The 13,560-nt window shown below is 38.4% G+C and overlaps 1 protein-coding gene and 1 pseudogene across 1 annotated transcript; one reads left to right on the forward strand and one right to left on the reverse strand.

The window, feature by feature from the left end:
- Positions 1-3,853: 3,853 nt before the first annotated feature.
- LOC127763818 (glutelin type-B 2) lies at positions 3,854-5,667 on the forward strand. Its single transcript, XM_052288612.1, has 4 exons — positions 3,854-4,181; positions 4,303-4,565; positions 4,680-5,150; positions 5,242-5,667. Exons 1-4 carry the CDS (start codon positions 3,854-3,856, stop codon positions 5,665-5,667), a joined length of 1,488 nt encoding a protein of 495 aa, XP_052144572.1.
- Positions 5,668-8,305: 2,638 nt separating this feature from the next.
- LOC127761160 (uncharacterized) lies at positions 8,306-13,158 on the reverse strand (annotated as a pseudogene).
- Positions 13,159-13,560: the final 402 nt, after the last annotated feature.

Genomic DNA, 13,560 nt, shown 5'->3' on the forward strand with positions numbered 1-13,560 from the left:
TAGTCCGAACCTTTGTGTTTTTTCTGCTCCAGTGTATTCTGCTGGTTTTCAAAGAGGTTATCGTGAATCTCTTGGAAAGTCATTGAAAATTATCTGAACATTATTATTGAAAATTGTTGTAAATTCAGTTCATGAATCAGGTTGAACAGCATGTTGGTTTCCCAAGTGATTATATGTGTTCTGATTTTACATTTAGCAGCTGCACTGATATTGTGATTTGTATTAGAGTAAAATGCATGGAGCATCATCCAACTTGTTTAGATGTGTTATATATGTCACTCTACGTTTAAAATACATATTTGGATCACTAATATGAATTAAGTGAGTGATTTGTCCATCCAGACGAGTATACCTTGTACACATGGCATACTACCAAGAATTGAAAAAGTTGCATCTAGAAACGTACATAAAAACCTCTGTGTATTTTATTTTCTTTCTCAAAACACTACCAATTGACAACAAATGAAATTAGTGGAACCAAATCATTTCACTTGTGCATGTTTTGACGAGTTCTAGTTCTCAGTCCTCTCTCGTTTGCCATCAAACCCAACCATCTTTCTTTTTTTTCCATAATTTTGTTCCTCTCAATTATATTGGTAGGTCTGCTCATTTCCAGAAGTAAAATTTTCAAACCTAGATGACATGCCACGTGTAAGGTATGGCCAAGTGGAAAGTTAGATGAGCATATGACTCACTTAACTCACATTAGTGATAAAAATATACATTTTAAAAGTAGAGTGACTTGTATGATCACCTAAACAATTTGAATGACCCTCTATCACTGGTGGAGAAGTGGTTTTTACTCCCTGTTCGTAACCCCTATATAGTCCCGGTTAGAAATCCGGGACTACGAGATCTTTAGTCCCGGGTGAAATAACCGGGAGTAAAAATCTATTTTTAGTCCCGGTTGGTAACACCAGCCGGGACTAAAGATAAAGCATTTTTAGTCCCGGTTAGCATTATCAACCAGGACTAAAGAGGCTAGATCCGGTTGCTTCTTTGTTCTTTTCTTTTCTTCATTGTTTTTAATATATAGATTTCACCCTATCCCGTCCCCAAAATCCCAAATCAATCATCCTCAAATTGCCTCCAAATCCACAAATCGATCATCTCAAATACATCACAAAATCTTAAAAAAAATTACATCACAACTTTTACAAAATTCATCACATATTCACATCACACACAAATCAAATACATCACACAACAATCTCGTATCCGAATCACAAGTTCTCAAAAAAAAAAACGCCGCCGCATGCCGTCACCTCGCCGCGCCGCCGCCGCGCCGGCCGGCCCTCCGCACCCCGCGCCGCCACGAGGCCGCCAGCCACCGCTACGCCGGCCGGCCCTCCGCGCCCCGCCGTCCTCGCACCGGCCGCCAGGCTGCCGCTGCAGTAGAGAGGAGAAGAGGAGAAGGAGAGGAATAGAGATAAGGTTGAGGAGAGGAGTTAAAGGAGAGAGGAGATAAGGTTGAGGAGAGGAGGAGATGGCCTCGATCTGATCGCGCACGCCTCTTCGATCTCCGCGTCGATCTTTTTTCCCGGTTGGTAACACCAACCGGTACTAAAGATTGAAAAGTACCCTGGAGCTTTTAAACTGGGACAAGATGTTTTTAGTCCCGGTTTTTAATACAATTGGGACTATTGTGAAATCTGGTCGACCGACCAAAGATGGTTTCTCCACCCGTGTATGTATTTTACTCATTGGATTAACATTTTACAAGAGACCAATACTTTTAGGATGGGATAAGACAAAGTATTTCATGATAATCTAGCCGGTCATATTTTAGAATGATGGACATATACCATAGTTTCAGGTCTTTTGCTCTATCATTCGATGACAATGCTACTAGTTATTAATACTAAACATTTATATTACTACATATATGTTATTTTTTTACTCAAAAGAAAAACTATTAATCATTCATGGAAGCAAGCAGCAAAAACCACAAGGGTAGTATTGTCCATCTCTCTCTCCCCCCCCCCCCCCCTCCCCTCTATCCTCTCTTTCAGGATTTTGGCAGCCGGCAAAACTAGCCAAACACTTTCAGGGCCACTTTCAACTCCTACTAGAGTTAGAGTTTAGAGCTAGGATTTGAGAGTTAGAGCTCTACCTAATAGGCCTGAAATATGGATATCCAATTTCACATGTAGTATCTATTTCAAAATTGGATTGGATTATGTTATACCAAAAAAGGGATATGGATATTTAGTGGACAGGAGAAGACATGTATGGCCCCACAAGTTGTATAAAGTTTCCCTTCTATATAATAAATCATCTCAAGCCAAATTTGGTAACTTTTTATAAAGCGAATGTGAATTTATAAATATTAGATATGGATTTTGCTTATATCGAATGGGTATGGATGAAAAGAATATTACCATCCCCATACCAGAAACTCAAATAACTAATTTATGAGTGAAATGCATAGGAACTTGTGCGGATGTGTCATGTAGGTTACTAAACTCTTAAAATGCATTTTTTACATCCCAAACTCTCAAAATATAGGCTCCAACTCACTCCATGCGCTGATATGACATGCCATGGTGGCGCCTTCGTGTACGTGTTAGTCACATAGAAAAAAAATAAAATTAATACACATTTTTTCTCCTCTCTACATTAATACTATTTTTTTATTTTTTTATCTTTTCTCCTCTCTTCCTAAGAGGGGAAAAGACATTTTTATTTTTTTTCTATGTGGCTAACATGTGGGTTACATTGAAAATACATTTTAAGAATTTAGGGATCTAGATGACACACCCGCATAAGTTGTGAGTGTGTACTTCACTCATAATCTATCTTTACCATATCCTACCACAATAGTCTAAGTATGTATAATAGTCCGAGTATGAGTAATGGATACCTAGTAGCAAGCTAGCTTAAACAAATCTAAATTCCAATCTGTTCGTAAACGTTTTCTCGATCGCAATTTTGATCTTTTCTATTGAAAACCTCAATTAAACCATTCAATTTTTAATATACGCAACAAGAGCGTCCAAACCAAATATGTAAATATGGAGGTCATGATAATTGACTTATGACAATGTGATTATTTCATCAAGTCTTTAAATCATTAATTCTAGTTGAAGGTTTATGTTTTTCTTATGCTAAAGGGTTATGTTTATATAAGAATATTAAAGAGCAAATTGCAATAGATCAACACAACAAATTTGAATGTTTCCAGATGTGTAAAAATATCCAAATTAATTGTTTTAAAATAGTATTAAGAAGGATCTGATATGCAAGTTTGATAGTTAGTAAACTGCAAAAGGGCTTATTACATGGAAAATTCCTTATTGAATATGTTTCATTGACTGGTTTATTTTACATGACAACAAAGTTACTAGTATGTCAATCAAAAAATACAGGTTACTTGTCAATTGTATTGTGCCAAGTAAAGATGACAACAAACATACAAATTTATTTGTTGTTTTATAGAAACACCTAACTTATCAAGGATAGTTGGCCACGCAAAAATGACAACATACTTTACAATTGTATCATCATAAAGATCTTATCAAGTATAAGAACTTTATGGTGACATAAAAAATAATCACAAGGGCAAGACACATACTAAAAGTATGGACAGAAATTTCTTAACAAACTCCATTTGTTTTGCTCCAAAAGCATAAGAAATGTGTCATGGCTGAGTCATGATATGTAGTTCAATCTTGCAAAATTGCTTTTTTGTTAAGTATTGTTTTAACACTACAAGTCACATATTGTCTATACTTGCAACAAACACTATTACCATGTATCCCAAGTTGCCTTTTCATTGCTATATAAACTAGCTTGATCGGTCTTTCAACTCACATCAATTAGCTTAAGTTTCCATTAGCAACTGCTAATAGCTATGGCAACTACCATTTTCTCTCGTTTTTCTATATACTTTTGTGCTATGCTATTATGCCAGGGTTCTATGGCCCAACTATTTAATCCAAGCACAAACCCATGGCATAGTCCTCGGCAAGGAAGTTTTAGGGAGTGTAGGTTTGATAGACTACAAGCATTTGAGCCACTTCGAAAAGTAAGGTCAGAAGCTGGGGTGACTGAGTACTTCGATGAGAAGAATGAATTATTCCAATGCACAGGTACTTTTGTCATCCGACGTGTCATTCAACCTCAAGGCCTTTTGGTACCTCGATATAGCAATACTCCTGGCCTGGTCTACATCATTCAAGGTTCGTATAATAGTAAATATACTAGAAAACTCTATCAATGATACTAGGAGTTATGATCTCCATGGTCAAAAGACTATATTTTCATGTTTTATGCACTCGATATGAACAATATAATTTTCAGGGAGGGGTTCTATGGGTTTAACCTTCCCCGGTTGCCCAGCGACTTATCAGAAACAATTCCAACAATTTTCGTCTCAAGGCCAAAGTCAAAGCCAAAAGTTTAGGGATGAGCATCAAAAGATCCATCAATTTAGACAAGGAGATGTTGTTGCACTCCCAGCTGGTGTTGCACATTGGTTCTACAATGATGGTGATGCATCGGTTGTTGCCATATATGTTTATGACATAAACAACAGTGCAAATCAACTTGAACCAAGGCAAAAGGTAACTTTTTAAACAAATATTCCCACTGAAGTTGTGGTTGTTTTATGTTTTTAATATGTTTTCACATTAAATTCATATTTAAAATATTAAGTTTTTCATTGATAAAAATTTCAGGAGTTCCTATTAGCTGGTAACAACAATAGGGTTCAACAAGTATATGGTAGCTCAATTGAGCAACACTCTAGCCAAAACATATTCAACGGATTTGGTACTGAGCTACTAAGTGAGGCTTTAGGCATCAACACAGTAGCAGCAAAGAGGCTGCAGAGCCAAAATGATCTGAGAGGAGAGATCGTACATGTGAAAAATGGCCTTCAATTGTTGAAACCGACTTTGACACAACAACAAGAACAAGCACAAGCTCAATACCAAGAAGTTCAATATAGTGAACAACAACAAACATCTTCCCGATGGAACGGATTGGAGGAGAACTTCTGCACAATCAAGGCAAGAGTAAACATTGAAAATCCTAGTCGTGCTGATTCATACAACCCACGTGCTGGAAGGATTTCAAGTGTCAACAGCCAAAAGTTTCCCATCCTTAACCTCATCCAAATGAGTGCTACCAGAGTAAACCTATACCAGGTATTTATTATAGCATAATTTTCTTCACTTTATTTTTTGTAAAAAATCTGATTTACGGTTTATATGATATTATGTCTATTGATTTCTACAGAATGCTATTCTCTCACCATTCTGGAACGTCAATGCTCATAGTTTGGTCTATATGATTCAAGGGCAATCTCGAGTTCAAGTCGTTAGTAACTTTGGAAAGACTGTGTTCGATGGTGTCCTTCGCCCTGGACTACTATTGATCATTCCACAACATTATGCTGTCTTGAAGAAAGCAGAGCGTGAAGGATGCCAATATATTGCAATCAAGACAAACGCTAACGCCTTCGTCAGCCACCTTGCAGGAAAAAACTCAGTATTCCGCGCCTTACCAGTTGATGTGGTCGCTAATGCTTACCGCATCTCACGGGAGCAAGCCCGAAGCATCAAGAACAATAGGGGAGAAGAGCACGGTGCCTTCACTCCTAGATTTCAACAACAATACTACCCAGGATTCTCGAATGAGTCCGAAAGTGAGACTTCAAAGTAATGTAACTGAGAACTAGTACTGGCATATAGCAAAATAAAACACAAGTATGATTCTTGGTGGTGATTCTATTCTATATCAACATTAAATAAAGGTGACATATTTCTTACTTTACCTACTTCAAGCCATGCGTATTCTATTATGGATTGTTGCGGATGTGGCTATATTCACATAATTTATCCTATATATGAGGAAACAAATTACATACCATGTTCATTCCTTAGACAACATTTGAATGCCACGGAGTGAGCACATCATGGCAACACTGAAGATTTAAATGTTGAAAGTGCTAGCATTGATTGAGAGGGATATACAAAAAAAAACTTGATAAAACTTCAGAAACAAGTAGGCCAATGTCATTAACCTCACCTAAGTAAAATGTTGCTGCATCTGTGTACTTTGCCCCCAAAATGAAAAAATGGTGGATGAAGTTGTACGCTTGAACCTTTTTAAGGTACACTTACATATATGAGTTGTTTGCTCTGTTGATCCAATGGTTATGACAAACCTTGAGGTTATTTTGTCTTTGCATATGATCATTTACCATTATTTGGATAGATTAAGATGGGCCCAATTAATTCTTGAAAGGAGTTGTATTAATATTATCCAATCAAAGGAAACATGTTTGGTCATTTCAAAACAAAAAATGACTAGTAATGTATAGGACTAAGTCATGTGATGCACCAGTGTTAGTATTTTTTATGCCCTCACAAATAAGGTTTCGCAAGCGCAAGAAATTACACTTTACCTCGGAGTATGATGGGGCATCATATTTATCCCAAAGGATGCACTATTAATTAAAATATATCATCTAAGGAGAATAATCTACTAACCAAACACGAGGGTTAGCCGATAAAGATAAAGGAATTATGAACTCAGATAAAAAGGACTACACCTATCTAGTTCAAGAGATATTGATCAAAAGCTAAATATAGTCTTCGCAAAGCAAAGGCTATTTATACGACTAATTACTTCGAGTGCAGGAGTAATTCATCACAAAGGATGAACACCTTTCTGCCAATGCACCAATGCACACCAATATAGATAGGGTTAATTTGGCCACCTTTGAAGGACGAACGGGCCTGTTATCACTTGATCGACTACGTCCTCCATTTTGCTTAACATGTCTTTCTTCCTAATACAAGATCTAGGCACCACATCTACGACTTATACTAATATTTAGCTCTTGAGCAAAGAACACCCAGACTTAGCTAGATGAACTAAGTTGAACAAGAAACCCGCAAACATATATGAAGCACTTCAAGCTAAGTAGACGATGATCGACTAGAAGGTCGATCAGACAATATTTCCTCATGAAAACGAATTGGATAATTAAATGAGGAAAGTAAATCGGCAAATATCGAACATCAGTATATTGATCAAAATATATGAAATCGGAAAGATACAGGATTGTTACCGAACTTCTGAAGCCGATTTCTGCAGAACTTGGGTGATTTGTAATCCTGCATAGTTTTACAAATAAATGTAGAAAATTAATTACATATCTTAGTTAAATTCAGCCAAACGTTTACCGGCTAGATCAATAATTATTGTTAACTCGAGTACGAAAGAATAAATGGTATTAATTTCATTAGAACTGAATTAAAACTAACAAAATGCATTAAACTAATTAGAAATTGAAATGGATATGCCTACATACATGCATAAAACTTGGATATATACTCTCTGTTTCACATTATAAGTCATTTTGACTTTTTTCTAGTCAAACTGCCATAAGTTTAATCAAGTTTATAAAAAAAATATAGTAACATTTTTAACAAAAAAAAAACATACTACCAAAATATATTCGGTGTTGCATTTAACGAAACTAATTAGATGTTGTAAATGTTAATTTTTCTATAAAGATGGTCAAACCTAACGAAGTTTGACTTAAAAAAGTTAAAACGAACTTAACAAAATCATTTTAGGACCGCAACACGCACGATGCTAATCGGTACGCAGACTAGCACTATTGACAAAAGGTAGGACTAGCACTGAAGGTAGCCCCATTAATCAATCCAATACAGTTGTTAATAGCAATTTGTTTTTAATCAATCCAATACCTAACTGTTGCAAGCACATATGCTACGGTGTACGGGCTACGGCCCAAGGCCAAAGCCTGCTGACAACACATGATTTGCTCATATTGGAGGGGGCCTAATACAATGCAAGTTGTAACTATCAATCACGTGATTAATTAGGTACTCCCTCCATTTCATACTACAAATTGCTTTGATCTTTATAAATCAAACTTATTAAAGTTTAATCAAATTTATAGAAAAATAAAGCAAACACTTACAGTATTAAATTAGTTTCATTACATCCAATATTTTGATAGTTTGTTTGTTTTGTGTTAAAAATATTGCTATATTTTTTTATAAATTTAATCAATCCTAAAAAAGTTTAACTTAGACAAAAAGTAAAAAACAACTTATAATATGAAACGTAAGTATTCTCTCCGTTTCATAATGTAAGTCATTCTAGCATTTTCCATATTCCTATCAATGTCAATGAATCTAGACATATATATATATATACATATATATACATATATATATATATACATATATATACATATATATATATACATATATATACATATATCAATATGAATGTGGGAAATGCTATAATGACTTATATTGTGAAACGGAGGAAGTAGTAGTACTGAAGTAAATTAATACAATGCAAGTTGTAGGTATCGTGTGATCAGAATTTTGACCCTTTCGATCAAAAGCAAGTTGAAACCAATCAGTTTTCGATATACCCTCTATAGAACTAGAGCATTTGAATTTATTTATTTTTTTTGAAATCTGTCCAAATTCTATCAAATTTCTCTTGGTTTTTGCAAAAATCGTTATACCACTAGTGCCTAGGATTAATTTCAGATTCCAACGGAAAGCTAAACCTTAATAACAGTATCATAATACATTATAACAGTAACATAATGCATTAGTCCGGAAGTACTCCTGCAAGGAAATGGAAAAACAAAAGGACTGGTGAAGTGGCGATGCAAGAAATTTGAGGTATTATCACCGGCATGGTCTATTCGATCAGGACTCGATACTAGGTTCACTATTCAGGACAAAAACAACAGCACCAAAAAATCAAATTTTGGGAAAATGAAACTGAGATTGCATGAGAACCATACTGGAAAGACGCAATGAATGTGCAAGAAATATTACATGCGTACAGTTAATAACGAGACCATCAAACTGTTAACAGTAAGCTTGCCTCAGAATCTCATAATACAACCATATGAGAGCAAAGGATAATTGTTCCTACTGGTCACCTCGCTGCTGACCAGTGCATGCTAAATGGAGGGTCAAGTTCCGTACAGACCATATCATAAGCCGCAGAAAACAATATGGAAGAACCTACACCAGTAGTTTCCGCATCTCCACAACCAGAAGATAACTCTGGATTCCTGCCGGGATCAACCTTATCAGTCAGACCAATTGGTTGTAACAACAGAAAGGCCAAAAGTTGTATCTCATAAATTCTAGAATGGTTAAAACAGTAATTTTAGCTCCATTGTGAAACTTACCTACACTTCCAAGATGAAATCATCTCGCCATTGTATTTTTAATAAAAAAAAAAGGGGGGGGGGGGGTGTGAATAGAATAGAGTAAATGAGGTAAGCTTATCATGTACTGGCATATTTAAACAGATTTTCAGTAGGAACTAACATTATCCATTCAGTACGTCAACTAAGCGAAAATATAGCTCATTAAATCACCTGTAATATACTCTTTGTGTTTCATGGTAGAACTAGCCACTAGTAGTTAACAAGTTGGAATTGATCAAAAGAAAATACAAGTCTCAAGGAAAGAGTCGTCTATAAGAGATTAGGATCTATCAAGCTCATGCACAGATGCACTCAGTTTTCCTAATGTGTACTTCAACATCTCAGTCTCCCTCTATTTCATCTAGGAGTAACTGTCTACCTTATTCAGATTCATCATTTCAAAACATTTCTCTATTCACCAATTCGTAGTTACTTCTGTCCATCCTAAGTTCATTTCTTTGGCATTGTGCAATACCAAAACAAAACTTTGATCACTCTTTTTTATCATAATATCAGAAGAATTACAACAGTAATTCATGATGGAAGTATTTTACAACGATGAGCCTAGCTGTGTCATTTTGATCATGTGGGAAATATGTAATCTTAAGCGTTCGTCTGTGATAAAAGGGGGAAAATTTAATCTATACTACAGATTTTATTGGCACCAAATAATACCACAAGATTCTTTCACCTTTCAAAAATACCAGGAATTTGACAGAGAACCAATTGAGTTAGTAAGCAGACAAAATTACCCTTGCATCTCACATCCTTTCCCTCTCTTCAACAATATGGGGCCTCCACCATATCATCCGTGTCTCTGCTCCGTCCGCCATGGCATCACGTCCGGGCAGGAGATCACCACCAGTCCAGTATGCGTGGAGGGGCATTTCTGTTTTGCTGCTGCGGCGTTGCGCCCGGGCAGGACCCCCTGGGTCGGCCATGTGGAGGCACTTTTTTCCTCCACCACTGGTGTTTGTGCTGCCGTTTTCTAATCCACCGTTGTGGCCTCGCTGCAGAGCACAATAGCCGTGGAGGGGTCTTCTTTGCTCTGTCGTGGCGGGGTCGCTTCGAGTCCGAGCGGCCTGGAGGCCATGATGAGACACCCGCCAACTCGAACTGCTTCATCAGTTCACATGCCTGAGCAAGGTTCTGGATGATGAGCTCCACTAGCTGGTACCAAATACAACTTCTGTATCATGCTGCTGCTGCGGCCACGATGGAGATTGGAGAACTCCCAATCTAGTTCACACTTCATAGGGTAGCTCAGTAATCTTCTCAAACACTAGTAACGGGGACAAATTAGTTTGTCCAAGATTGGGTAACATCCATTGAAATCTGTATCATTTTTGGAAGAGACATTGCTGCAATGTGGTATTGAGTGGAGGTGCAAGAATCTTGTGGTATTATTTGGTGCTGGTGAAATCTTTGTGGTATAGATGAAATTTTCCCAAGAAGAAAAAAGAAACTAATTAACCTCAAGTAGACTGTCACAGCATATTTTTTGGACCAGGAAAACTATACCAGAGTAGCAGAGGCTAATGATCAATCACACATGTAACTGAGAAAAGAGAAAAATATGCTGTAGAAATATTCAAGGAAACTGCTGAAAACACTAGAATAAATTCAAAAAAATACAGTAATTGCAACTGCTAAGATCAGTAATAGCATATGATTGAAGAGGCATTATCTTCGAGTACTACACCAGTTGGTACTTTGCTAGCTAGGTGGTTTATGCATAATAATAAATACAAAAAAAAAACAGAAATGTAAAATGCCATAGCCACAAGGTTGTACAAATAAAGGTGTGTTTGAAATTTGAAGTCATGTTCAGGTATTGTTACTCCCTGCACTCACGAATATTTGCACAATGGAGTAGCAGATAGTTACCAAGAAAAACCAGTTTCTATATTAAAATATTAATGTGACCGATAAACCCCTGACAACTAGCCCATGGCCCAATCTAGCCACAAATGGGTATAGAGGATTTATTTGATAAGGACAAAATAGAAGATGTGCAATGGAAAATGTGGGGTTAAGGGGATTATAAACTAGCATAGCTGGAGAGTGTCCATCTTCATCATGTCCATCACCAATGCTCATGCCTACAAACGTTTAAAGGTAAAAAAAAGACTCAGATTCATGGAGAAAACAATTAAATATTAGGGGGCAACTATGAGAATGAGATTTAGTTTGAAAATGAAAAAAGAACTTAGTTTATTTATTTATCTACTATCCCGTACAGTTGGACTCACAACTTGCAGCGCGACTTTTTTGCCAATGACATAACGAACTGTTGTTTCATAAAAAGACCAAACCAAGGTGTTATTATGGTTTTCAGATTATTAGCAAGATCAGTAAAGATAAAGGTATTCAGTGAAATGGCACTATTTAAGCACTAAAATGAGCCACTTGAGTACACATTTGCATTTCGGTTGGCTTGAACTTGACTTTCATAGAGATCAAAATAATTAAGTTCTATCAGTACCAAAAAGAAATGCTGTACTCATATTTTCAATCTGTATATATACTTCAACTGCTACAGAAACAACAATAACAAAAAGAAAAACATCAAAATATATTGAAGAGTTCATCAAGCAGCAAAACAAGAGAGTGATACTACCCTAGTTTACATTGCTACTTTAGCAATCGAGGATATTCATGCATACATCGACAAAATAATTAGAAGTCCAAATTGCTACTCTAGTACTCAAGGATATGAAAGGCAAACATCAACCAACTATGAAATGTAAATCATGCCATTACCTGCAGTGTAAACACTTGCAAATGGATAAATGAAAAGGGCAGCACAGTCTTTCAAAATTCTCTTGAACTCCATAGACTCAAGATGGACCATGAAGAGACCATTAATTGTCTTTAGGAAAATCACATTATAGTCCTCAGGAAACCCCATTACGATTGGGGAGCCGTTGCGCTCTGTTGGACTCAAGGATAGAAGCTCGCCCAATTGAACTGTTTTCTCCAGCACCCATCCAGACTCAGAGACATCATCATCCCAATCATTCTTCCTCCTCCAAAATTGTGAGCCCAAATCCGACATGAAGACGAAGCCGAGGCCGCCATCCGCTGCCGGCACGACACAAAATCGTCGGTATCCATCACTCACAGCCATTGGCACATCATCAATCACAGCTAGCCTCTGCTCGTTCAGATCGAACTCGAGGATTCCACCCGGAATCCCCGAAATCAACCAGTAGAGGGAATCCCCAATCCGAACACCGGGAACAGCCAGGGATATCCTAGTCAAATTGTGTGGGAGGGGTGTTGCGATGAGATCCCCCCATTTGCCGGTCTCCGACGAGTAGATGCAACCGATGGCTTCGTACTGATGGCGGGTGCCCACCAGAACGATCTGGAATCGGAATCCGCCGCCGCCGCCGGGAAGGCGAAACACCGCGCCGTTCCGCACCTCGGTCTGTCCCTGGTCGCACTCCGGCGGGAAGGCAACGCGGCGCTGGTCGCCGGAGACGGGGTCCCACACGAGGAAGCAGCCGCGCCGCCGCGGCATCACTGGGTTGACGGCGAGGACGAGGCCGTCGCGGCAGCCGAGGATCCTGCAGCGGAAGTCGTCGAACCGCAGCGAGAAGCGCCCGCCGGCGCCCACGGCCGCGGGGACGCGGTCCCCGATCCATGGTGGAGACGAAGGAGGGGCTCACCCGGTGGCTGTGGAAGAAGCCGAGGAGGGGCGCGCCGCGGCGGTGGCGGGCGCGGAAGCGGCGGAGGAAGGCGGGGTCGGCGGTGACGAGGCGGCGCCAGCGCGCGCAGACGGCGGCGGCGCGCGGGAGGGAGGAGGGCCGCGGCGGGAGGCGGAGAAGTATCTCGGCGAGGAGGTCGTCGTCTTCCAGCGGCCGCGGGTGCGGGTGCGCCATCACAGGGTTTCGGTTCGCCGCGCTTCTCCGCTTAGGTGGGAAGTGGAGACTGGAGAATGTAGGCAGACTGTGAAACTGGGACTGTGTTGTTTAGGCGAGTTTACTTCCAAACTTTTTTTTCAAACTTTCAACTTTTTTATCACATTAAAATTTTTCTATATACAAATTTTCAACTTTTCCGTCACATCGTTTCAATTTCAACTAAACTTTCAATTTTAGTGGAACTAAACACATAGATAGAAAAAATTTAGGCCAAAAACGTCACATCAAATATTTTGATATATATATATATGGGGTATTAAATGTGGGAAAAAAACCAATTGCACGGTTTGCATGTAAATCGCGAGACGAATCTTTTGAGCCTAATTACGTCATGATTTGACAATGTGATGCTACAGTAAACATTTGCTAATGATAGATTAATTAGGCTTAATAAATTCGTCT

Source organism: Oryza glaberrima, chromosome 2 (assembly GCF_000147395.1).
Source record: "Oryza glaberrima chromosome 2, OglaRS2, whole genome shotgun sequence".
Lineage (NCBI taxonomy): Eukaryota > Viridiplantae > Streptophyta > Magnoliopsida > Poales > Poaceae > Oryza > Oryza glaberrima.

Coding starts and splice junctions, on each gene's coding strand:
- LOC127763818 (XM_052288612.1), top strand. CDS start 3,854: ATGGCAACTACCATTTTCTCTCGTTTTTCTATATACTTTTGTGCTATG. Junction 4,182..4,302: donor CCTGGTCTACATCATTCAAG/GTTCGTATAATA, acceptor TATAATTTTCAG/GGAGGGGTTCTATGGGTTTA. Junction 5,151..5,241: donor CCAGAGTAAACCTATACCAG/GTATTTATTATA, acceptor TGATTTCTACAG/AATGCTATTCTCTCACCATT.